Source organism: Siniperca chuatsi, linkage group LG3 (assembly GCF_020085105.1).
Source record: "Siniperca chuatsi isolate FFG_IHB_CAS linkage group LG3, ASM2008510v1, whole genome shotgun sequence".
In the NCBI taxonomy this organism is placed as follows: domain Eukaryota; kingdom Metazoa; phylum Chordata; class Actinopteri; order Centrarchiformes; family Sinipercidae; genus Siniperca; species Siniperca chuatsi.
In genome coordinates this window covers 8,702,661-8,725,402 of record NC_058044.1, presented here as the reverse complement: position 1 = coordinate 8,725,402, position 22,742 = coordinate 8,702,661, and the positions used below count along the sequence as shown (strand labels likewise).

Here is a 22,742-nt window from a genome sequence, read left to right as displayed (position 1 = left end):
GTTCAAATCCCACCACTTGTCATGAATAGCTCTGAAACAATACCAACGATAAAAGTACAAGTACTTGAAATCATATAATAGGAAACTGTGATGTGGTTTGCACAGTTGATATACTACAACTTGTGTAATCAGTATATGATGGTGCTGTGAGCGATTCATCACAATTGCCTTGAATGTTCGCCTGAATGATGCTGCTGCCATGGTAACATATCAGGTTTCTCAGTCTGTTGTAGCTCTGTGAAGCTGTTTATACTGTCCTATCATCATCTCTAACACAGCTTATTCATGCATGTTCATACACATGAAGGCCATAATATTTTTCAGTAGAGAGTGGGTCAATCTTGATCATTTGTTTGTGCCTTTGTTTACTTATTTGTACTTGACTGGCACATTTGCTTCTGCGCCCACGTATGCAAGGATATCTGAATATTCTTTCTCACTTTTTCTTACACACACAGACACCTGAGATCTGCCCTGTACAGTACAAAAGCAACAACACTACACCTTGAACCACACTTTTTTCTTTCCAAAGCACATTCTGTGTTATTTTATAAGCTTTATTTGATGTAAACAGAGACTCAGTGACATAACCATAAGGGCAGAACCTTTTGTTACACTTATGCTCACATGCTTACGCAATACACACAAACAGACACAGTGAGCGACAGATAGAGAGAGCTCTAATGCATTTAATAGGGTTTCGATTTTGAGCTCAGGTCCACAAAAAGGAGGACAGGAACAGGACATAGTTATGTCACGCCCAGATGTATGTGTTTTTGTGTGTCTTGTATTTCTATGTGATAGTTTCTTATTTTAATGGACAGCTCCTCCTTTCTGTCTCTCTCTGCATGACTGTCTGTCTCATACACACACATTCCTATTACTATACACACTCATTCACACACTACACACACTGTAGATACAGATATACTGTAGATACAGCTACTGTAATAGCAAAGCAGAATGACATATAAAGAGCACAAAAATATTAGATCTCAAAAATGTGTTCTTGTTTTCTTCATCCCTTTTTCTCAGAGCAGATTGCTTCAGTCTAGAGCTGTAACAATTAGACGATTAATCAATTAGTTGACTGACAGAAAAATAATCTGCAACTTCTTTGATAATTGATTTATCTCGTTAATTAATTTTTTTTTTTACATTTTTAACGTAAAAATGCCAAACATTCTCTGATTCCAGCTTCTCAAACACACTTCATTTCTTTGTTTTATGTCATTGTAAATTGAATATCTTTTTGTTCTGGACTGCTGGTCACACAAAACAAGCAATTTGGAGACATCAGATTGGGCTCTACAAAACTGTGATTGTGATTTTTTCACTATATTTTGACATTTCATCCACTAAACGGGAAAAAAATCGTCAGATTGGTCAATGCAGCCCATTTCCGGTCTCCAAATTCTTTCTTCTTTCTTTACCAAGAAAGTGAGAGGACTTCCTCTCATTTAATCTTCTATTCTCACGGAAGTTCCTCTTGTGTTTAACCCCTGTACATCTACCTCCTCTGTTTCCTCTCCTCTCAGACAGGCGTGGTCCTTCTGTTGGCAGCACAGTTTCCAGGCAGCATCTCTGTGTTGTTGTGAGTAGCTGCAGTAGTTAAATCATCCACAGCCATGTCAATCTTACCGTCTTTGAGAGCCGAGGCTAAGGTGTAGAGCATGAACTCTGAGCCCACTGTCACTGATGTTGGCAAACCTACCATGGCGTTGACTTTGGATTCAGCGGAGATGGACGGCTCTCTGTCTCGCACCAAGGATGCTCGAAAGGAGTCTCCTGTACTGTGGTTGCTCCTGTAACTGTATCGGCGGCCGCGGTTCTGGTAATAACGGTTGCGGTAGTAAGATGAGCTGCGGGAGATGGGCGGCTTCATGAGGGAAGGCCGGCCTTTAGTGCGCAACTGCCGGTGTTTTTCTATGAACACGTGCACTGCCAGGACGCCCACCATCTCAGCCAGCACAAAGGACAGAGCGCCAAAATAAAAAGACCAGCCATAGGAGTAGCTCTTTTTGTTGTCGCTCTGGCTGGGGTCACCAGAGTTGGCTGATATGTACACAATGATGCCAATAATGTTACTGAGACCTGGAAGAGTTTAGAGGGATGGAGAGGGTCAGATGGGTGAAATATAGTGAAGTTTGGGTGCATGCTCATTAGATTTATGTGTGTTTCTGACCTGCAGAGACAAAGAGTATACCCGCGCTGAGGATGACATTGTAGCGTGACTTGTAAAACTCGCTGGCAGCTACACACACACCTCCAAGAAATAATAATCCCACACTGAGGATGGGGAAGAGGCTGGAGGCTCGTACTGCTCCTGAGGAGAGGAGAGGAGAATGGGGTATACAGTATATAACATTTGAATACCTGAGACTTCCATTATAGATGTTAAATCTCACAGTTGTATCGCACTTTTGTTACCCACGTAGTAAATACTCTGCAGCATCCTGCTCATAATCTGCATCTTCAGCAAAGTGATCAATGTCTTTGCAAACACCCCGAAATGTCCCTGCAGCAAAACAAAGAGAAATACATTACAGGACATTCATTTGATAACTACTTTGACTCTATGTCACTCTGCTCTGTATCATTTCTTAACATGACATACATACTGTATAATTTATAGAAGTCACAGTGTCTTTGACCCAGTACACTTTGCATACTCTCTCTGTGTGACTTGCATAATGCTATATGTGATGCTTACCATCAGATGGGCTGTATTGTATTGATTTTTTTGCCTGCTTTTATACAGTTCAGCTCCAAGCTTAATAGAAAATATTTTGGAAAATGTGCTTCGGATATTAGAAATATATGAAGGTATCAGACTAAAGCCCAGAGAAGTCAGAGGGTTGGGAATAATATTATGTCCTTTCACCTCTTGTGTTCATTCTGGAAATGTAAGAGAAACACTGGCATGGTTGATTTAAGTCAGTGGTTCCCAACCTTTTTGGTTTGAAATGAAACAATGAATTCTTGTGACCCATCATCACAGGTATATAGTGGACATGAGTTTAGCAGTTTAACCAAAGACTGGTGTTCCTTCTCAGATTATTTAATTTGGAGGATTTGTAGAGAAGTATTCAGTATTTCACAAGAAAAATGCAAAAAAATAGAGAAACGTCATTAAAATAAAATAGTTGTTTGTATAACCGAAATATATATTTTTACCTCTCTCATCCTCTACAGGACCAGTATGTAAGATTTAGGGGGATCTATTGGCAGAATATGGCAGAAATGGAATATAATATTCATACATATGTTTTCATTAGTGTATAATCACCTGAAAATAAGAATCGTTGTGTTTTCGTTACCTTAGAATAAGCCGTTTATATCTACAGTTTCTACAGTAGCCCAGAACGGACAAACCAAACACTCGCTCTAGAGAGGGGCTTTTGCGTTTTTTGCGAGTTTTGTGACCACTGTAGTTTCTCCCACATGCTTTGCAGGCGAGGGTGAGGTAAGCTGTATCCAACTGGTTGCAATCTGCAATTTCACCGCTAGATGCCACTAAATCCTACACACTGGTCCTGTAAATCATTTTAGGACCCCTCACTTTTCTCTTGGGACCTTATTAGGGGAACCTGACCCCTAGGTTGGAAATCACTGATTCAGGTCATTCAGCCCTGCGGAGGCTAATTTTGACATTTCTTTCATTTAAATTTTAGTTCACTAGGGAGTCCACTTAAGATTGAATATGTTATTTTTTGCAAAGACCCGAAAATAAACCAGAATCACTACAATAACAATCCAGCATGTCCATTATATAAGACAAAATACAATAAAAAATTATTAAATTACATAATAAAAAATTGCTAAGCTTTTCTATATGGGAACTCACACAATAAGTCAGTAGAATCAAGGCATGTTTAATAAAACTGTCAGAGGAATTTTAAACTCAACTTAGGCATTTTAAGCTCCACCAGCTCTTCTTTATTTTAGTTTCAAAGAACAACCAGAGTTACATTCAGATGTCACTATGTTTGGATTATTACAGTGTTTCTTCATTTCCCTACAAATGTGACAATTCACAAAAAAAGACGAGAATCGTCAAATGCAAAAAAAGTGAGAACATTTAATAACGATGATGCCAAGCTTGAAAGCATTGCAATGCTGCGGACCTGCCATTCCAAGAGTTTTGTGTTCTTCATGCCATAGAGTGCCTGTATTTGTGCACATATTCAGCATATTAAATGTTCTCACTTTTCTGCATTTGATGGCTTCCCACCTTATTTCTGTATTGGCTGTTATCACTGGGAAGCCTTGTGGATCTCTACAAATGTGAAACAGAAATGTACAGAGTGATATTCTACATGTATAAATGTGACAAGGTCGTTATAGGTGCAAACAGACATGAGTTGACTGACAAACAACACAAATACTCAATAGCCCCACCAATCACCAAGCTTCCAAACAGACAGACAATCATTATCATAACCTGTAAAGTAAACCAGATGTATTTTTTTCTTTGATCCTGTGAAGACTCAAAAAATCAGCTGCACACATGTTTCCTGCTTTCAGTGACCTTTGGCCCAGCAGTGCCTTTCAACATTTGCACACACAGGGATGTATTGATAAATGTGTCCCTATGTGCTCACTGATTGACCAGTATTGATGATGTGACTCGGTCGCCATGGTTACCAAAACAAAAACCTCATTCAGTGGCTACAACTCGGCCATGGTGAACAGGTCAGAGAGAAAAGCTCACTACTGAGAAAGCATTTATTCAAATTATTGCCAGGATACAAAGAGAGGTGAGGTTAACATGTGAAACCAGGATTCACGTTGTTTTGCACCTGTCTTCTTAATTTAACCAAGAATAGTTTGGCTGCCAGCTTAGAACCATTAGTCTTCAAACTGTTATCTTGGAGGACAATTTTGTTGAAGCTTGACATGAAAATAACTGAGCTGTACAGCACTTCAACTCTGGAAGATGCCAAGAGGATCCCATTAGAAATGTTGTCTGTATTGATACGTTTAATAAGTGCACACAACCATACGTCAACCTGTTGTCCTTTGTGTGTCCTCGTGTATTTATATTTTGTATCTATGTCTTTGTTATGCCTGTCATGTTGCTATTTATTATTGATTAAAGTATTGAGTAAAAGTAAAGTGTACACCAGACATATAATCCTGAAGAAATCAACACTGCCACCTTCTACCTATAATTATGTGTTGCACTGTCTGTCTGTCTGCTTGTGGCTTTTTATGATTGTGACTGATGGACACACGCACGCACAAACACACAGGGTTGTTGAAGCATTGATGTGGTCTGCATGCTTTGTTACCTTTCCATTACACCATTTTGGAACTTAGAGATAGTGGGGCAGCAGCAGAGGGATCAAAGTGAGCTGAAGATTTTCAATTCATTCAGAAAAATCAGTAAAGCAAACAGAGGATAGACGGTAAGAGAAAGAGTGGTGCTATTAAAAAGCAATAAATAATTGAAAATGTCATTTCCATCCATCACATATCCAAGACTTACACTCCTCTCACCCCCCACCTCCCACCCCCCACCCCAAGATCCATCTCCATGAATTTTGCCATCAATCAAATCATAAATCCTTCTGCATTAAAATATGGGATATGTTGTAGGAGAGTCTCTGAAGACTTTCTGTGCTTAACAAAAACGTTTTTCATTATGCATAGAGAGATAAAAATAAAGACGTAGCCTCAAATGTATTTTTAAATGACTGCTTTTGGCTCAGAGGGCTAGTTAAGATCTGTTTTAGCTCAAATACTGTGGAACAAACTCCCCCTCAGTATCAGATCAGCTGAGTCAGTCCAACTGCTTTAAAAAAGCTTTAAAAACCAACTTGTATAGATGGGCATTTCTTCAATGACCCCAATTTTTTTGTTATTTTGTCTTTATTTTGTTTTCATTATTTTCTGGTACTGTATATCAAACAGTATATATATAGTTTGTAACTCTAGTTTTGAAAGGTACTAAAGAAATACATTTTACTTGCTTACTTATTACACATTTACCTTAAATGCAAGTTTCTTATGAACTATGTTTCATCTCTTGTAAACATAAAACAAAAAACGTTATCACCTATGTTTGTGTGCTATCAGTGGTGGAATGTAACATTTACTCAAGTACTGTACTTTTACTTTTTAATTTTGATGCACTTGAGTAATTTCCATTTCATTACTTTATACATGCTATTTCATACTTCTCCACTCCACTACAATTCAAAATATGGTTCCTTTTATTTGACAACTATTATTACTTGTTACTTTACAGATTAAGATTTTACATGAGCTTACAAAATGTGATGCAATATTGATTAAACAACTCAACAGTATGTAAAAACTGTTAAAATTATCTCTAACTGTACTTACACATCAAATAATAATAATCCAAAGATATACTTAATAATAACACTTACAGGAGCCATTTTTCTTCATTTAGTACTTACATACTTGTACTTTAGTAACATTTTAATGCATTAGTATTGTTACTTTTACTTAAGTAAATAAAGGATCTGAATACTTCCTCCACCACTGGGTGCTATAAATAACCTTTCCCAATATTATCTCTCTCTATAGTCAATTCTGCCAGATCCTAAACTTGGCTGTGATCATAGAAATACAGGGGATGTTCTCCCATAATGAAAAACATAAATTATAAGCTGTTATGATATCATTATAGTGTAGGCTACTTCTATATTTATATATATCTATATAGCATTTATCACCCGATACAGACATGTTTTATCTCCTGTGGAAGTAAAAGGCCTATTATAATTACAGGAACTTATAGTGTATTTGTTACTTAATATCAAGCAGTCTACTACAGCCCATTGATTTTGCACTTTGATACATTTTCATATTTGATATATGACAATAGTATTGCGATATTTTAAAGTTTTGCTGTGATTTGTACTCCTGCGAATCTTCTTAGTTGTAGAGACGAGTATAATGGTGATACTCAGTAGTGACAGTTTATTTCCTACCCTCAGTGCAGCAGGTCCTCCACAGTCCGGAGTGGGTCAGGACCTCCTCGTTCTTGTGGACGGTCTCGTTGTCGCTCAGGCTCTTGGAGCGACACATCCCGCGGGAGTACAGCCAGTAGTCCGTGCCCACGGCTATGGTCATGAGGCTGAAGGCGCAGAAAGCCCCCGCCGTGGTCAGCAGCATCATCACACCCCGGTTGCACAGCCTCATGTCGGCCCAGCCTCCTCCTCCTCCTCCTCCTCCTCCTCCTCCACACCCAGTGGACGGAGACCAGCGGGGTTTAGAAACTGTTAAAAACTTTCCCACGGGGTCTTATCTTTGTGTGGATCCAGTCGGCGGAAGGAAACTCAGATGTCGTGCACATCTTCTGCAACCTGCGCTATACTGGATAACTGTGCAGGTTTCGGGACGGGTCGTTTTCCCCTAAGCTTCATGCATGAGACTTGGTTCACTGAGTTGGGATGTTTCCATGTCAAGGACGCAGAGGAGGATCGCGGGATGTTGCTATTTAGTCAGTAATACAATGCAGGAAACAGAGAGGAAAAACAGGCCGAGGGGCGAAAAGTGGAAAAAGCCAAAATCCTCTTTAAAACTAAAAGTTGTTGCGAGAAAACAGCGACAGCAGCTGTTGACACGTTCTAGTTTGTTGTAGCTCAACTCTGTATACGGCACTAGCTGCAGGATAATCCCGCCTCCCAGTGTGTGTGTGTGTGTGTGTGTGTGTGTTCCTGTCACTGAGCATACATGGTCAGGGCTGATGAGTCCGCAGTGCTGCCCACCAGTTCAGCACCATGGACAGCAGCACAGTAGTGACCACAAGGGCGCAGGTTTTTTATAAAATTTCAAACTACCATTTCTGTTGTCAACAATGAGCCTTTAAACTCAATAATGTTTTATTTCTATCTTGACTACAAAGGGCAGTCTTTTACTGCATTATCTTTGATTGATGATCAGTTCTAGTGTCTTTTTAGGAGAAGTACCTGTAAATAAAAACAGCTAAATTATGTTTTTTAACCGAAAATGCACAGCTCTTTACATGTGACTGCAGTCTTCCTCTCAGGCTGCACATAGCCCCAACAACCTTCACCAAGAAGGTAGAGCAGCTTGAATGTTACCTTAGAGGCAAGATAAGGGGGAAATAATTCCTGAAATCATTCCTACTGCTTGTGAAGCTCAGATGAGTATTTTAACATTTTGATCAACTCAGAGCTTCACCCATCTGGTTGGCTGGTGGTTGGACAGCAGGAGGACAAGGTTTAGTGGTCTTTTAGTGAATTCATCAAACTGTGGGCCCCCCATCCTCAATGGAAACACCAGCGACGTCCAGCGACCAGCAAAACAGAAACCCCTGTATAATATTGTGCAACCACAACCAGTGGTGGAAGAAGTACTCAAAACATTTACCAAAGTAAAAGATGCAAAATCACATTACAAAAACACTGTATTGCAAGTAAAAGTCGAGTGCAGTCAACTTATTACTGAAAAGTCAACAAGTATAGTATAATGTATCCAAAGTAAACTCATTAAGTACACATAGATACAGTATATTGTCTTGTATCTCCAGATTTGCAGATGTTCATAATTTTAGACGAGCTGAAGAAGGGCAGGAAGAACATACATTAATGCTTTTATCACAGTCTTGAATGTAAAATCAGAATCTGTAAAGTAGCAAAGAGCCCAACAGTAGTACAACAGCTAATTAAGGCTGATGACGTCACAGACCTACTCAGCTGTTGTTTTCCTGACACCTCCACCTGCTGCTGGTGATGGTTTTAAAGTAAAACTGAAAAGCTTGAAACGGCAACAATGCCTCTGTCATTTTTTAGAGGAATTTTACTCTTTAAATATCAGTGTCCAGCTGCAAAGGTCAGATATTTAATGCCTTTGCTAGAGCTTTGGAAAATTAAGATATGACAGGAAATGCATCACATTGCAAGGCGTTTCTAATATTTTGCATACATGTAAATTAAGTTAATAAAATATTAGAAATCCTTTCCGAACATGTTGAACACTTTAAATAAGATACAGTCATAAATATTTATTTCTGAGGACCTTTTTTGGCTGATATCATAGCTGTTTACTCATTACATGCCCTTCATATTCATATCCTCATCAGGATTCCATCCAACACTAAATGGGAGAGGAGCTTTCCAAGAAGTACAGGCCCCCTCATATGGATGAATAAAAGAGTAAATGAGAATATGAATATTTAAGGCTTGGAATATAAAGTGAGTGAGCATGTGTGAAGAAGCCAAAGCAATCAAGATCAACAAAAACAATTGGCTGAAGAGCAAAACTGTTGGAATACAGTTCACCTACCTTTATATTTGTGAAATATTTACATATATTTGAAAATATACAGTAGCTTATCTGTGTTTACAGCACTATGGCAGGTGTTCATTTTATATATTTAGTTTCAGCTATAGTAAAGGGCTTGCAATCTGTTTTCATATTCCGCACTGTGCTCATTTATCTATATTACCAATACAATCAATTTTATTCGGTTTCCACTTGACATCTGTTGTCAGTTTTTGTTGGCAAAAAATTGAGGGTTGCTACAAATATTTAAATACTTCAAAACCAGTAGCTATGTGCCAAATATGAGGTCTGAGCAACACTGGATGCTGATCAAATACTTAGATTTTTCTTGATGTAATAGAGATCTCAAAACTCAATCACTGATTAAGACCAATGAAAGAGAATAATTAACCTCACAAGTAGAGCTGAAACAATCAATTAGTCAATTGATAAAAAAATAATCAGAATTCTGATCATTGATTAATTGTTGAAGTCAATTATTAAGGAAAAATGCCAAACATTCTTTAGGTTCTGCTTCTCAAAAGTGTGGAATTGCTGCTTTCCACTATTTTATATAATTGTAAATTGATTATCATTAGCTTTGGACTGTTGGTTGAAAACTTGACCTTAAACTATGAGAACATGTGCATTTTCACTATTTTCTTTTAATTTGACCGAATAAAAGATTAATTGATTAATCTCAAACATAATATGTACAATAATGACAATATCATGAGTTGTAGCTATACTCACGAGCAGCTTCTTTTTTATCTGTGAGCAGAGCCAAATTTGAAAGAATTTAAGAATTTTATCTTCATAACACAAGTCACTATAAGCCTTAAAAGTTATTTTTAGAAGCATTCTGCTGATCTGAGATTACGCGTTTTCGATCAATATATTATGAGGGCACAGCCTGAGATCTGTAGGCCCAGCCAACAGCCAAGCCAAAAATGTCACAAGAAAGTCATCTTATAGTATCTTTGATCTACTAAACTGACTACTTTTTCTTTTAATGAAGGAAACTGGTTTAGATTCTTTATGCAAACTGTTTATTTGTAGTTTTTTAAACTGTAATCAACTAAATGAATTTGTTGCAGAGCAAAGCATTTTTAAGAGTCACCATACACCGAATTGTTTTTGTAGCGGTCAGCACGGTTATGGTATTGCTTATGTAGTTACACTTGAATCATAAATCTGCAGAAAATTACTGCACCATTCTCTACGGAAAAAAGAAACCTTTCAAACGTGTTGCACAGACCTCAGTGTCATCGTGGCAGGAATTTCACCTTTGGCAACAAATGCAGTTGTGATGGGTGATCTGTCATGTACAACCCAGTAAAACACAAGAGGCAGAGTTACTGAAATGGTATTATGATAATTCACTTTAATGTAGGTATCATACTTAAAGTGTCTCTCACGCGCAGGTAAAGACGGCGCATGCAACACATGTATACTGTCCTGTTACACAATTTCATCAGGTTGCTTTATAAAAGTTGCCCTCCTCCCCTTATCCTCTTCTGTCTTTTGCATAGTAAACACTTTATTCTCCCCTCTTTTCCCCTCTCCCTCTTATCTTACTTATGTTATTTCCCAGTTCCTTTTCCTTAAAATGTACTGATGTGTTACCTGACGATAGAGGAGGACTAGAGAAGCACAAAGAAAGAACAGAGATCAAATGAAGATTTCACGGAAAGGAGAAGAGGAGGAGAAGGGGAGAGATAGAAATGGGAAAATAAAGTAAGAGGTGACAGCTGAGAGTGCTGGCAGGGATAAAGTGCAGAGAGAAAGGGAGACGGGGCTGTGAGGAATAGTAGAGAACATGAAAATCACTTCTAGCTCTAGATCCCATTCTTATTTACACATACACTGAAACACAAGCCATACAGAATTATTACATCTACTTTATATGTTCATTTCACAGAATGTCATATTTTCTTATCAAGCACAGCAAAACAGTCTTTGCTCCGTGCTTTGTAAAGCAAACTCTTTAGCCACGCATATTTTGACACTATTAGAGACAGCGTACACAGCATTCGGAGTGGAAACTAAAACTTGATTTGAGCATGGATATTTCAAAACTCACTTGCATCAATAAATTTAACACGCCAAGGTTTTTTTCTCCTCCGTGATGTCAAAAGCAAATCTTAAGGAGCTACTGTACCAACAAATATGGCATGCATAGAGGAGCTGCACCACAAAGACTGTATAGGCCTACACAGCACTAACCCACTGCATACACAGTGCCATAGAGAAGAGAGAAGGAGAGAGATTAAGCTAGAGAAAAAAGACAGAGACATTTTTTAATGTCACTGCCAAACAGGCATTTGGGGGATTTCTGTTTGTTTGTTGTTGTTTTTTTTGCATCAATTTGGAAGACGAGACGTGCTTAAGACTAAGTTCAGGACTAACTTAGACATGAGGTTATAAATCAGGACTTTTATCATTCAAAACATTCCTTCCTTCCTTCCATCCAAACCGCAGCCAAACCGCTCAGACACGTGTGCGAGCACATACATGACATATTGATCATGGAATGTTCATGACGCAACTTTTACAGGTCAAAGAGAAGTAAGCAAACACACACTGTTGTTGATCAATAGAGCACATACACAGTTACACATTCACTATGACTCTTGATCGCCGGCCTTTGTATTGACCTGCTCACCACGAGGTCCTGTGAATACTACACACACCTGGAGTTTTCTGGAAACTGGCCTGTTACTGGTCTGTGGTTACTGGTCAAACTCAGTCCCACTGTAACCAACCAGCAGCTGAAACCATCTGCAGTTTGTATTATATTCTGCTTCTTGTGTGTTTGTAGATGTGAATATGTGGCAAGTGTGGTTGGTTTATGATTATTGTCCAGTTTAGTTGCTGGTGTGGGTTGAGTTTGAAGATTTTTGTGTGTGTAAATGAGACGTTGTGGCTTGAGCGTTAGTGGTTTGGGTCTAGGTGGTTTGATGAGATGCTGGATGAGTCTTCGATGAACGTAACTGGGCTGTACGGGTTGGAGTAAAGTCTTGTCCGGGCTTCATCTAACCAACAGGAACTCCTCACACTTGTATGATGAATTCGGGGTTGGTGTAGGAGAAGCCTTGAAACTCGTTTTGGTCCAGATTCATAATGAAGAGCTTGTCTGTGGGCGTCAGCTCCACCACCATCTTTGTGAACTCCTTGTCGAAGTTGCCGACGTCACGGCGAGATTTCTGCCACAGAGAGAAAAGGAGAGAGAGAGAGCGTGTTAGAAAAACAAAGAGTGAATTTGTGCAGCGTTAAAAAGGCAGTTTAGAAAGAAGAAGGTTGACAACGAGCAAAAAGAACAATTCTACCATAGAAGCACAAAGATGAAGGGTAGAGGAGGAGGCTTGTTTCAGCACACAGAAAGACACATTTTAATAATCTACAGCGGTGGGACAAAGTCATTGTTGTGCAAGTCACAAGTGTATGAATTGCACACTCCTAAATGTTGTTTAGAGTCCAAAACAAGTCATTATGTGCCCTTCACCAGATTTAATGCCATTTTAAATCTATAAACAGTTAGTATAGTACATTTGCAAAAATAATACATGCCTTTTAAAATGTGCATTCATTCATTTCAAAAAAAGCTGTCCAATATTTTAAAACACAATGATCAGGTATATACCGTGTTATTCTGTTTTGATTCTTGCATGCAGGGCCAGGATTTTAGAAATACTGAGGTCAGGGGACCAAATTCCTCCAATGCAACCCACCCATCACCAAAACAGCTTTTCCTTCCTGTAATCATTCCTCCTGTTCATACTGGCCATTAAGAGATCCCTTGGCTTCTAATGTAAGTGATAGGGGACAAAATCTACAGTCATCGTTTTGTGCAAAAATGTATTTTATCTGAGTTTAAGTTTATCTGAAGTTAATATGAGGCTTCAGAAGTCTGAAGTTAAGTCACATCAAGTGTGGATCTTCCAAAGTTAGTCTTTTTAGTACAAAACTCCCTCCCTGTGTTTCCCTGGACAGTGTTTCCCAGTTGAGCTGCAGTGGAAGGATAGTAACAAAAAGAGGGCCGGTATAAACAGGAGGAACGATTACAGGAAGCAAAACCTATTTCAATGTTCATATGGGAACCTGACTGTTGTCTTAAGACAGACTTGAAAAATTGTGACCCTGTTCCTTTAAGTCTAACTGCAGTCATGAGTCATTGGTGGTAAATTCTAAGTCAAATTGCTTGTGTTTTTTGATTCTGTCAAGTCTAAGTACAGTCTAGTCCACACCTCTGATCATCTGTAAATGGTGGCACCACAAGGAGCCTAGGTTCATGAAAACACACCATTGATTCTATACAGGACTGGGGGGGAGGAAGTCGACAAAAAACAAACACACCCTTCAGACAAACCCAAGAAACACAGTCAAAAGATGAAAAAGACCCACCGAAAAACATTTTTTTACAGCACAGATGCAGAAAGATCCAAGACAAACTTCCAAAGCCAGAGAGAGAAAATGTTCTAGTACAAAACAGACGAGGATTGATAAAAACAGACCAGCTGCAGACCAAACCACAACCGGAAAGGATTTCACACAGGGAAGTGAAGCAGTGAGCCCCAGGCAAGACACATGTATCACACACACACACACACACAAAGCATTTAGTTTCCTACCTCCTCCTTTTGTCTCATCACAGGGCTTCCAGCTGAAATGAGGAGGGGCTGGAAACTTTTCCCACCTCTACCACTGGTCCACGAATTCACCACTAACTCAGCACATTTTTGGGTATGAGGCAGTTGCGAGGCTGCATATTTTAGTGTGTGTGTGTTTGTTTTGTAGATTACGTTTTAACCCCCTATGTAGCTTTTACAGTACATAACAATTAATAAATGGTTGATAACACACAATAATGTAGTTATCTCATTATCTGCCAGCAGATGTAGGGAGTGTTTAAGTGTTTAATTAATGTATCTGACAACAATTTAACACGATAAACAGTTATAACAATACAAAATATAGATTCATGTTTTACATAAACATATATATTATTTGTTTATTACATGTATTAATTATATTCATAAATTAAGTATTTTATATATAAATATTTCTTCTTACTCCATGACAACTGAGCAAACTCCATGTGATGCGGCCATGAGATGCAGCTGAAAACTTTAGGAGAAACTTAGTAAGTGGACCTTAAGTTAAGTATTGTTTTTTTTTTCTGAGGTCAAGAAAGAAAACTTCAAGCTCAAGTTTTGAACACGTTTATAATCAGTTTTAAACCTGCCTGTTAACAGTGTATACATGAGTATAAACAGTTATTAAATGTTTTACAACAGTAAGAATCTGTTTATGTGTGTAATAAAATATCATTAAATGTAATTACAGATATCTTACACTGTGTTATCAGTCATTCATAAAAGAAGGCCTATGATTCTTGTTGGTGTCTTGTGTTAATATAGGTGATGTTTTCCAAACCGTGACAAATAAGCCAAGACTTGCAGTGAAACTGGAACTTTCAGGTTTTGTTCCAGAAGTAAGAAAACCTCATTTAAAATCCCACTGACATTTGTAACATCTTGCTAATAACAAAAAATCCAGCTCTGGAACAGAGACTCTCTCAACAGTATGTCATGTGGTTCGCTTCATATGTTTAGATAAGGACGGTGTTTTTTTTTTTTTTAAATGTCGTTATTTATTTAATATTTCTGTTTTTCAGAGGCCTTTAACGAACACCATTTGCCAGAAGCCCTAGGCCTTCGCGGGCTTAACATCACGGCTCGACACGAGGCGAGTGTCTGTTGTTAGTTCAGACCGCATCTGTAATAACGGCTGGACAGAGAGGAGCGGTCTCTGTACAACTTTTTAGACAGCAGAGATTACAACTCAAACTTTTTTTTTTAACCCCTGGAAAGAGCCAGGCTTGCTCTTTCCACCTGTTTCCAGTTATTATGCTAAGCTAAGACAGTTGTCTCCTGGCTCTAGCTTAGATTCCAGATATGAGAGTGGAACTGATCTTCTCATCAAACTCTCAGCAAGAAACCAAACAAACATATGTCCTAAAATGTTGAACTATTTCTCTATTTAAGTGTTACCATTTTTGGGCGTAGCAGCAGTAACAAAGCAGACACAGCAGAGGGAGTCTGGTAGGCACCAGTGAGTATATTATCAGTTTCCAGTCATACAGGACAATTACACAATCCACAGAAGCATCTCTTTCATCCAGAACAATTTATCCAAATATCTCTCTGATATAGAACTCAATATATATATTTTTCTGTCATATCTCTCGTTATGTCACCACTGATTTGTCACTATTACCATCCTCACAATAAGCTTGCGCTTTTTTCACCTGGCAGAATCATCATCTTTATCAGCGAGCATCTTTGTATAACAGAAACAAATCTGCGATGTCACCAAGCGGCCGCCTCCCTTTTTGATACAAGCTCAAAGAACATTTGACACATTGTTTACTTACCTGCATCGTTACACAGTTACAAAAGGATAATACAACCTGCCTCACAATGAAACACACGTCTTCTCAGACAATTCATTTTATATATGAAAATGACTTTCGAAGGGTATTGTTGGAGAACAGTTAAGCTATAATGCATATTCTAATAATTATACATGTACTGCAAAATGGCACAAGATGGCTGCCCTTCATCACAGTTGTTGAGGACAATATTTTCCCACATCCTCGTGATTCTGAACCCTATTTTGGCACTTTAGGGTTTCCTGTTTTTGTAAGCTAACAAACCACCAGCTTCACGAGACTCGACAAGGCTTCGTCATATGTGAAATTCTACAAAAATGGTTGTTCACAAGCTAAGAGATATGCCCCCTGTCAATAAAAACACAGTGTAATGTGGTGAATGTTTTCAGTAATGAATCAGGAGAAAATTAATGAGCTTTCAGTCAAATATCACTAACTAGACGTAGACTTACACTCTTTCAGACTGCATCTATAAAGACTTCTATCCTCTGACTGGTTAAAAATGAAATTAGCAAAAAATTTAAGATAAGCTCACCACAACACTGACTGAACAGAAAGTGTAGAAGTATTTGGTCCTATAGATAAAATTAAAGTCAACATTAGAAAACTTGTACTTAAACAATCATAACAAAGCAATTGGTCAGTTTTCACTTACACTGTATGAATATTACCAATATGCGATCATAGTACACTCATCAATATTACTGATAGGTTGTCATAGTCAATGTGTAACTACAGGGAGGGTGACACAGAGACGAGCAGGTTCAGGTCGGCCCTGAGGTCGGACTCCGACATGAACCTGCTGGTGTGAGCAGCTGGGCAGCATTCAGGAGCAACAATTCTGCACTAAAGATAGAAATACAGCCACTAGAGCTGATATGAGAGCAGCAGTGTAACATGACATGCTAAACCAAAGTAAACTGAAAACAGTGTCACCGCTGGAAACGAGACTAGTCTCCTACTGGCGACTTGACACATGAACATCTGATTATTTCTCCTGATTGTTAGCATTTGAGCACCTGTCTGCATTTCCATCTGAACGTTATTTAAATAAATAGTTTGGCATTTTGGGAAATACGCTTATTTGATTTCTTTCCGAGAGTTAGATGAGAGGATTGATACCACTCTTATGTCTGTACATTAGGTTCGGAGCTGGAGCCAAGAGGCGATTAGCTTAGCTTAGCATAAAAAAAAGGAAGCTGGGGGAAACAGCGACCCTGGATCTCCTCAAAAATACAGATACAAGGCCTAAAGTTTACTAATTAAGATGTTTTATCTCATTTGTAGCACAAAGAGAAATGTAAATAAGACAATGTGTGTTTTTTTTTTTTTTTTTTTTTACAGGGAAGACTCGAGCAACAGCAACAAACTGCAAGGCGAGGGTCACATGACCAATGGGGGTAGCCAAGCTAGACTACTGCTAGTGAGCTAATCTGTTAGCATGCTTACTGCTGGCTGACTACTACTGGCTGTGCGGGCTCTTAGTTGGTGCAAGTCTTTTGCTAGGCAACGGACCTTCACATTAAAAGAACTTGACAAAAATTTGACAACAAGACTAAGAATCTACAGCCATGCTAGCGGCTCTGTGAGGCTGTACATAGGCACAGCGGTGCTCTGAGCTAAATGCTAACATCAGAATGCTAACATGCTCAAAATGACGATGTTAACATGCTGATGTTTAGCAGGTTAAATAGGTTAACAATGCTGACCATGTTCACCATCTTAATTTAGCGTGTTAGCATGCTAACATTTGCTAAGTACAGCTGAGGATGATGGGAAGTTTTTTCCTCGATTACATTTGAATCACAGTGATAAGGTAAGCTACTGCTTTGTAAAATCTAAACAGAAAGAATAAACACTGCTGGTTGATTAAAAAGCTGTTTTTCCCTTTGCTGTGGAGGGTTTTACTTTTCATGGGCATCTATTTTAGGCGCTTCATCACTGATACATTTCTTACGGTACCAGTAGAAAAGCTAGCAACGCTAACAAAAAATAGCTTACTGATTCCTTCAGCTGTTTCCGACTGTCGTGTGACCCTCGCCTTGCAGGTTGTAGCAGTTCCTCGAGAATCTCTCGGTTTTAGGAGGAGTTATATGATGTAACTCTAACAGTTTATTTGTCAACACAGCACTTCTGTGCAGCGTCTCTGCTTGTTGCCTCACTGTGACAACAAGACTCCGGTAAGTCACTGTGCGATGGTTACAGCACTTAACTTTGGAGAGAGCCAGGCTAGTTGTTTCCTCCTGCTGCAGAAAAAAAACCAAATATGCGTATTTCCAGAAATGTTGAACTATTCCTTTAACGTTTCACCCTGCCAAATGCAACCTGGATATGACATCATGGTGATTTTTTTTAATACATTTTTTTTTGTGTAAATTTCCGAGGTGTGGGGGATTACTAGTGCAGCCCAGTGATATGTGGCGTGGTCAGTGAATTGTGTGAGGGTACTCAGGGTTAACAAATGAGAAGCCTTGGAATTCTTCCTGGTCCAGGTTGGCTATAAGCTCCTGATCTGGGGGGGTCAGCTCTGGGGGGTGGCGCGTGAAAAAGCGATCAAAGTTCTCCGCATCACGCCCACACTGCCGTGGAGAGGAGAGGAAAGAGAGAGAGGTGGGGAGAGAGATGGGGGGAGGATGGAGTGAGTTTGATGAGGGATGTGAAGAAAAAAAGGACAACAAACGACAAAGAGAAAAAAGAGAAATACAACTAAAACATGGCATCAACCAATCAAAATCCCTCACAGCCGAAGCTGTGGATTTCCATTGGTCCGTATGTGAGCCAGTGACATCTCTTCATCATTGGTGACTACACTCACAAATCTCAGCTCTGCATTTGTCAGGGTAGTGAGCAATGGCAGGTGATGGTTGGGTTTGGGGAATGAGCGATCTAATTGTTTCTATAACTTACCGTGAAAGTTTGACTATGTTATTTCCTTCCTTACTGAGAGAAATTTCTAAGGTAATTAGTGAAGTTCAGGTAATATTCAACAGCTGAACAGAGTGTGTGTGTAATATACTCACAGCTTTAGGTTTGAAAGGCGGCTGGACCTCTTTATTCTCAAGTTTTTCCCAGTCTATATAGCGGAAGAAGGCGTGCTCCTTGATGTCTCTCTCCCCCTCTGGACCACAGCCCAGACGCTTACCTGGGTGTTTGGTCATCAGCTAAAATCACACACAGACATACAAGGTGAGAAGAGTTTGGACATGTATACTGTAGGTCTTCGAAAACTTCACTACTGTTTGTCTCTGTGCATGAAGTCACACTCACGGCTGTGAAGGGCACGACACATGGGGGGGTGTAAATAAGCAGCTAAACTCAGTTAGGGCTGGACAATAAACCACATTTACTGAAATACCAAAATGATGAATGTCTTACCGACCTGAATTTACTTGCATTGCAATTTTCATTAAATGTATATAAACTGGCAAATGCTACAGCTATCGACCCACGACAACAACCAGGCAATCAAGCCTTTTGTGACTCCAGAAGGAGCTGCGTGAAGTCAGAAAAATTACCTCAAGTGATGTCACTTGAGTCAGCGTTGGTTGGGGCTGAAGACTAAAAGTTTGAAAACTGAAAGAAATATGGAAGTGTGGAGATACGCTGCTATGCTACGTTATCCGCTACTGGCATAACACACCCAAATCTCTGACTGAACTGTCAGCGGTCGAGTTGCATTGTGGGTAATGTAGGCGTCAGGTTTTGACAAAGAAGAACGCATGGAATAAAAAAGACAATATCCCTGGTTCTGCTGCATCGATTTTGATCATTGTCCATCTTGAGTCTGACAGTGCTTTAGGAGTGCGATGCTAAATCAGTAGAGTACTCTTAACTGGTCCTACTGCAGTTAAACAGCACAAACATATCAGCCAACATAAGAAGGAAAATACATGCACTAAAGTATTTGAGGTAAATCTGATAATTTATCTTTCAAATTTCAGGTCATATCGTCCAGCCCTAACAGCCATCACAATGGATACTGATGAATACCTTGCTCACTCTCGCACTGTTGAGTTACTGTATATCATGTACTCCTTTTGCAAAGTATTTTTGGTGGCATTTTTTGCTCTCACTAAATAGCGGGGGATGACCTGCAACAAATGCTCTGGGCCGGAATCAATCCCTAAACCACAAGGACATCCCGATATTATGATCTAACTGTAAATGTATAACATCCCCAAACAATCAGCATGAGCTATCAAAAAGACGGTGCATTCTTTAAATGAGGCAGTGTTAACAAAGTGTAGCTACAGGTTTATGTGCTTTACCAAAATGTTTGCTACCAAAAGTAGCAAGATGGTGTTTCCTCCATTATCTGACACTCGCACTTTTGGTTGAGGGTAGTGGAAAATGATAATTCAGCTCTGGTGTAGCCTCACTGTTGGGACTTTTATTCCAAACTAAGAGGTCTTAATATTGTGTACTCTCCAGTGTTCAGAGTGGATAGGGAGAGGGTTTAGAGGCCAGATTAGGACTGAGTCTCTGTGTTTATGTGCATTTGAGCATGTGTCCTCACCCCCTTGCAGATAGCAACAGCTTCTTTGGACATGGATTTAGGGTAAGAGACATGATGCTCCATGATTGACTGGAACAGCTCATCTTCATCCTCCCCATCAAAAGGCGGCTGGATGGGCACAAATATACTTCATCATTTTCAGTTCTTGTCACAACTGTCTGTTATCAATTAAAAAAAATAACTACAGTGAATGCATACAAACCTGTCCAGCAAGCATTTCATAGAGCAGTACTCCAAAGGCCCACCAGTCCACAGACTTCCCATAAGGCTGATAAGCTATGATCTACAAGACACAATGGTAGAGTTTTGAGTCTTATTCAGAAGTTAAATTATGTAAAAAAGCACCAATCAATTACCTCAAAACATGTAAACTCACCTCTGGAGCGATGTAGTCTGGTGTTCCACAAAATGTCTTTGTGGTAATTCCATCGTACATGTTCTCTTTGCACATGCCAAAGTCGGCTATCTTTATGTGGCCTTCAGAGTCCAGCATCACGTTGTCCAGCTTCAGATCCCTGAAAACAAACACACACACAGGTATAATGCACACCTATATTCTGAAATGATTGTAAACTGCACATGCAGACTCGAGCTGATTCACAAGCTGACTCACCGATACACGATGCCTTTGGAGTGAAGGAAGAAGAGTCCAATGGCAATCTCGGCAGCATAGAACCTAAAATAGAGACAAACACCAGTTTCTAACCAAATCTGTGTTTGTATTGACGTGAATACACAGTATGGGTGTGTCCATATTTATGTCAAAATTGCACGATATCTTTTCTTTTCATAGATTTTATGTAAGGTCTTTTGAGGTTTTGTTTAGTTGCAGCACCATGAAAATATAAAAATTGTTATTGTTATAAAAAATATCATTGTTGTAGTCACCAGCGTAAATAACAACATTACTTTTGTATCATCTTGTTCAAATAAGCCTTTTAAGAACTTACAACTGCTTTTCTTTTGTATGAAAATATGAGTTAAGTGTCAGTTAGCAGCTAACTGACAACGTTTTCTTTGATAAGGATTCATCTAAAACTGAATTAGTACATCCTTCAACATTTTTTAGTAATCAGATCAGCCCAAATATTCTAAGGGTACAGACATCACCACAACTGATAAAGCATAGAGGAGATGAGTACATCAGGAAATAAAATGTAAACAATGAACGATTATTCAACTGTGTGTGTGTGTGAGTGAGTGTACTCACACAGCATGAGGCTCCTTGAATTTGCCGACCTGTTGGATCTGGTACATAAGGTCTCCTCCATTTATATACTCCATGACAAAATACAATCGGTCCTAGAAGACAAAGATGAAGTGGTAAGGGAGGAGAATAAATGATCAGTGATAAATCGATCAGTTGCCAGTACTGTTACAAGTTGTGTGTTGCCATGTTTCTGCATGTGTTTGTCTTTGTTAATGCAAGATGTGGTGCGCTACCATGGTTTGGAAACAGGAGTGCAGCTGAGTGAGGAAAGGTGGTTTCCCAGACAGAGCGAGGACTCTCTTCTCCACCATGGTGCACTCCACATCATCGTCCTGGATCACCACGTCCTTCTTCAGGATTTTGATGGCGTACAACTCATCGGTACCCTTCCTCTCAGCCAGCATCACCTTGAGGGAGTCAACAAAGGAAATAAATGAGCTTCAGAGTGATTTAATTTTGTTTTACAGCCACGGGCTCCCATTTCTCACCATAAAAAACACGTGTCTACTAATGTGCATCACCTTGCCAAAGCTGCCTTTGCCCAAAACCATGACAAAGTTGAAGTCCGAGAGCTTGACCCGGTCCTGATTGCCATTGCTGTCATACTTGCACACCGTGGAGGAGGAAGAAGAGTCTGCTTGCTTCCCTGGACCAACTCTTGCCCTCTGGAGAGAGAAGGAATTACAGGAAAAGAACAAGATTATGAGGGAAGAATAAATAAACCTGATATTAAAAAAACAAGGACAGTACAAATTAAACCTGCTGTCATTTTATGCCTGTTTCTGTGCATCTCACCTCAAACTTTTGTCGCAGCTCCTCGTTACCGTCCTCTCCATCTGGCTGGACAGGAACATTAAAGTATTCTCCTTCCTCCTGGGACAGCATCTTAAACCTAAACCCCAGAATAAAAACAGCAATGTCAGATAAAATCCAGGATTATCACCAGACTGTGACAATAAAGCCCTTAAATATTCAGCCCCCAGTTCCCTTGCCCTTTGTAATTTCTGTCTACACCAATTATCCACCATTTCCCATTTCCATTCCTCATCTTGACATCTTACCATCCATCTACCCCTTGTTTCAGCAGCTCTGAGATCCCAAAGGACAGGGATCCCATGAAGTCGTTCCTGCTGGTCAAATCCCAGTCCCAGACCTCCACTGACAGACGGCGGTCTTTGTCACTTTCTTTTAGGTTGCTAAGAAATTAGAGAAAAGGGGACGACAGTCAGATGAAAGATCAGATGAAGGATGGTCTTAAAATAGGTTAAAAAAAAAATCACAATTTGATTTCAAAGCCA

At 39.4% G+C, this 22,742-nt stretch overlaps 2 protein-coding genes and 1 long non-coding RNA gene across 7 annotated transcripts in view; 1 reads left to right on the top strand and 2 right to left on the bottom strand.

The window, feature by feature from the left end:
- Positions 1-543: 543 nt before the first annotated feature.
- Positions 544-7,637, bottom strand: cacng3a (calcium channel, voltage-dependent, gamma subunit 3a). Of its 2 annotated transcripts, XM_044191597.1 has the most exons (5): positions 6,966-7,637; positions 2,435-2,518; positions 2,186-2,326; positions 1,515-2,094; positions 544-1,057 (listed from the first exon to the last, which is right to left on the bottom strand). In XM_044191597.1, the coding sequence occupies exons 1-4, from the start codon at positions 7,174-7,176 to the stop codon at positions 1,535-1,537; spliced, it is 996 nt and encodes a 331-aa protein (XP_044047532.1). In that variant the 5' UTR covers positions 7,177-7,637; the 3' UTR covers positions 544-1,057; positions 1,515-1,534. The 2 variants fall into 2 exon arrangements, with proteins under 2 accessions (XP_044047532.1, XP_044047533.1); XM_044191598.1 differs by lacking the exon at positions 6,966-7,637 and having other exon boundaries at positions 544-1,602; positions 1,715-2,094; positions 2,422-3,305.
- Positions 7,638-10,628: 2,991 nt separating this feature from the next.
- LOC122874066 (protein kinase C beta type) overlaps positions 10,629-22,742 on the bottom strand; it is a 31,088-nt gene continuing 18,974 nt past the window's right edge. For 2 of the 4 annotated variants that reach the window (XM_044191594.1, XM_044191596.1), the window contains exons 7-17: positions 22,506-22,640; positions 22,240-22,336; positions 21,966-22,109; positions 21,678-21,851; positions 21,445-21,536; positions 20,848-20,910; positions 20,611-20,749; positions 20,437-20,517; positions 20,235-20,342; positions 18,739-18,879; positions 10,629-12,470 (exon numbers count right to left, since the gene is read on the bottom strand). In XM_044191594.1, the coding sequence (XP_044047529.1) occupies positions 12,318-12,470; positions 18,739-18,879; positions 20,235-20,342; positions 20,437-20,517; positions 20,611-20,749; positions 20,848-20,910; positions 21,445-21,536; positions 21,678-21,851; positions 21,966-22,109; positions 22,240-22,336; positions 22,506-22,640 (1,327 nt within the window). In that variant the 3' untranslated portion in view covers positions 10,629-12,317. Of the gene's footprint in view, positions 12,471-15,357; positions 18,298-18,738; positions 18,880-20,234; positions 20,343-20,436; positions 20,518-20,610; positions 20,750-20,847; positions 20,911-21,444; positions 21,537-21,677; positions 21,852-21,965; positions 22,110-22,239; positions 22,337-22,505; positions 22,641-22,742 lie in introns of those variants that run through there. The other 2 variants (XM_044191593.1, XM_044191595.1) reach the window with 1 other exon arrangement.
- Positions 12,477-16,839, top strand: LOC122874067. The gene is made up of 2 exons (XR_006377557.1): positions 12,477-16,480; positions 16,534-16,839. It is a non-coding gene; the product is annotated as an uncharacterized LOC122874067 (long non-coding RNA).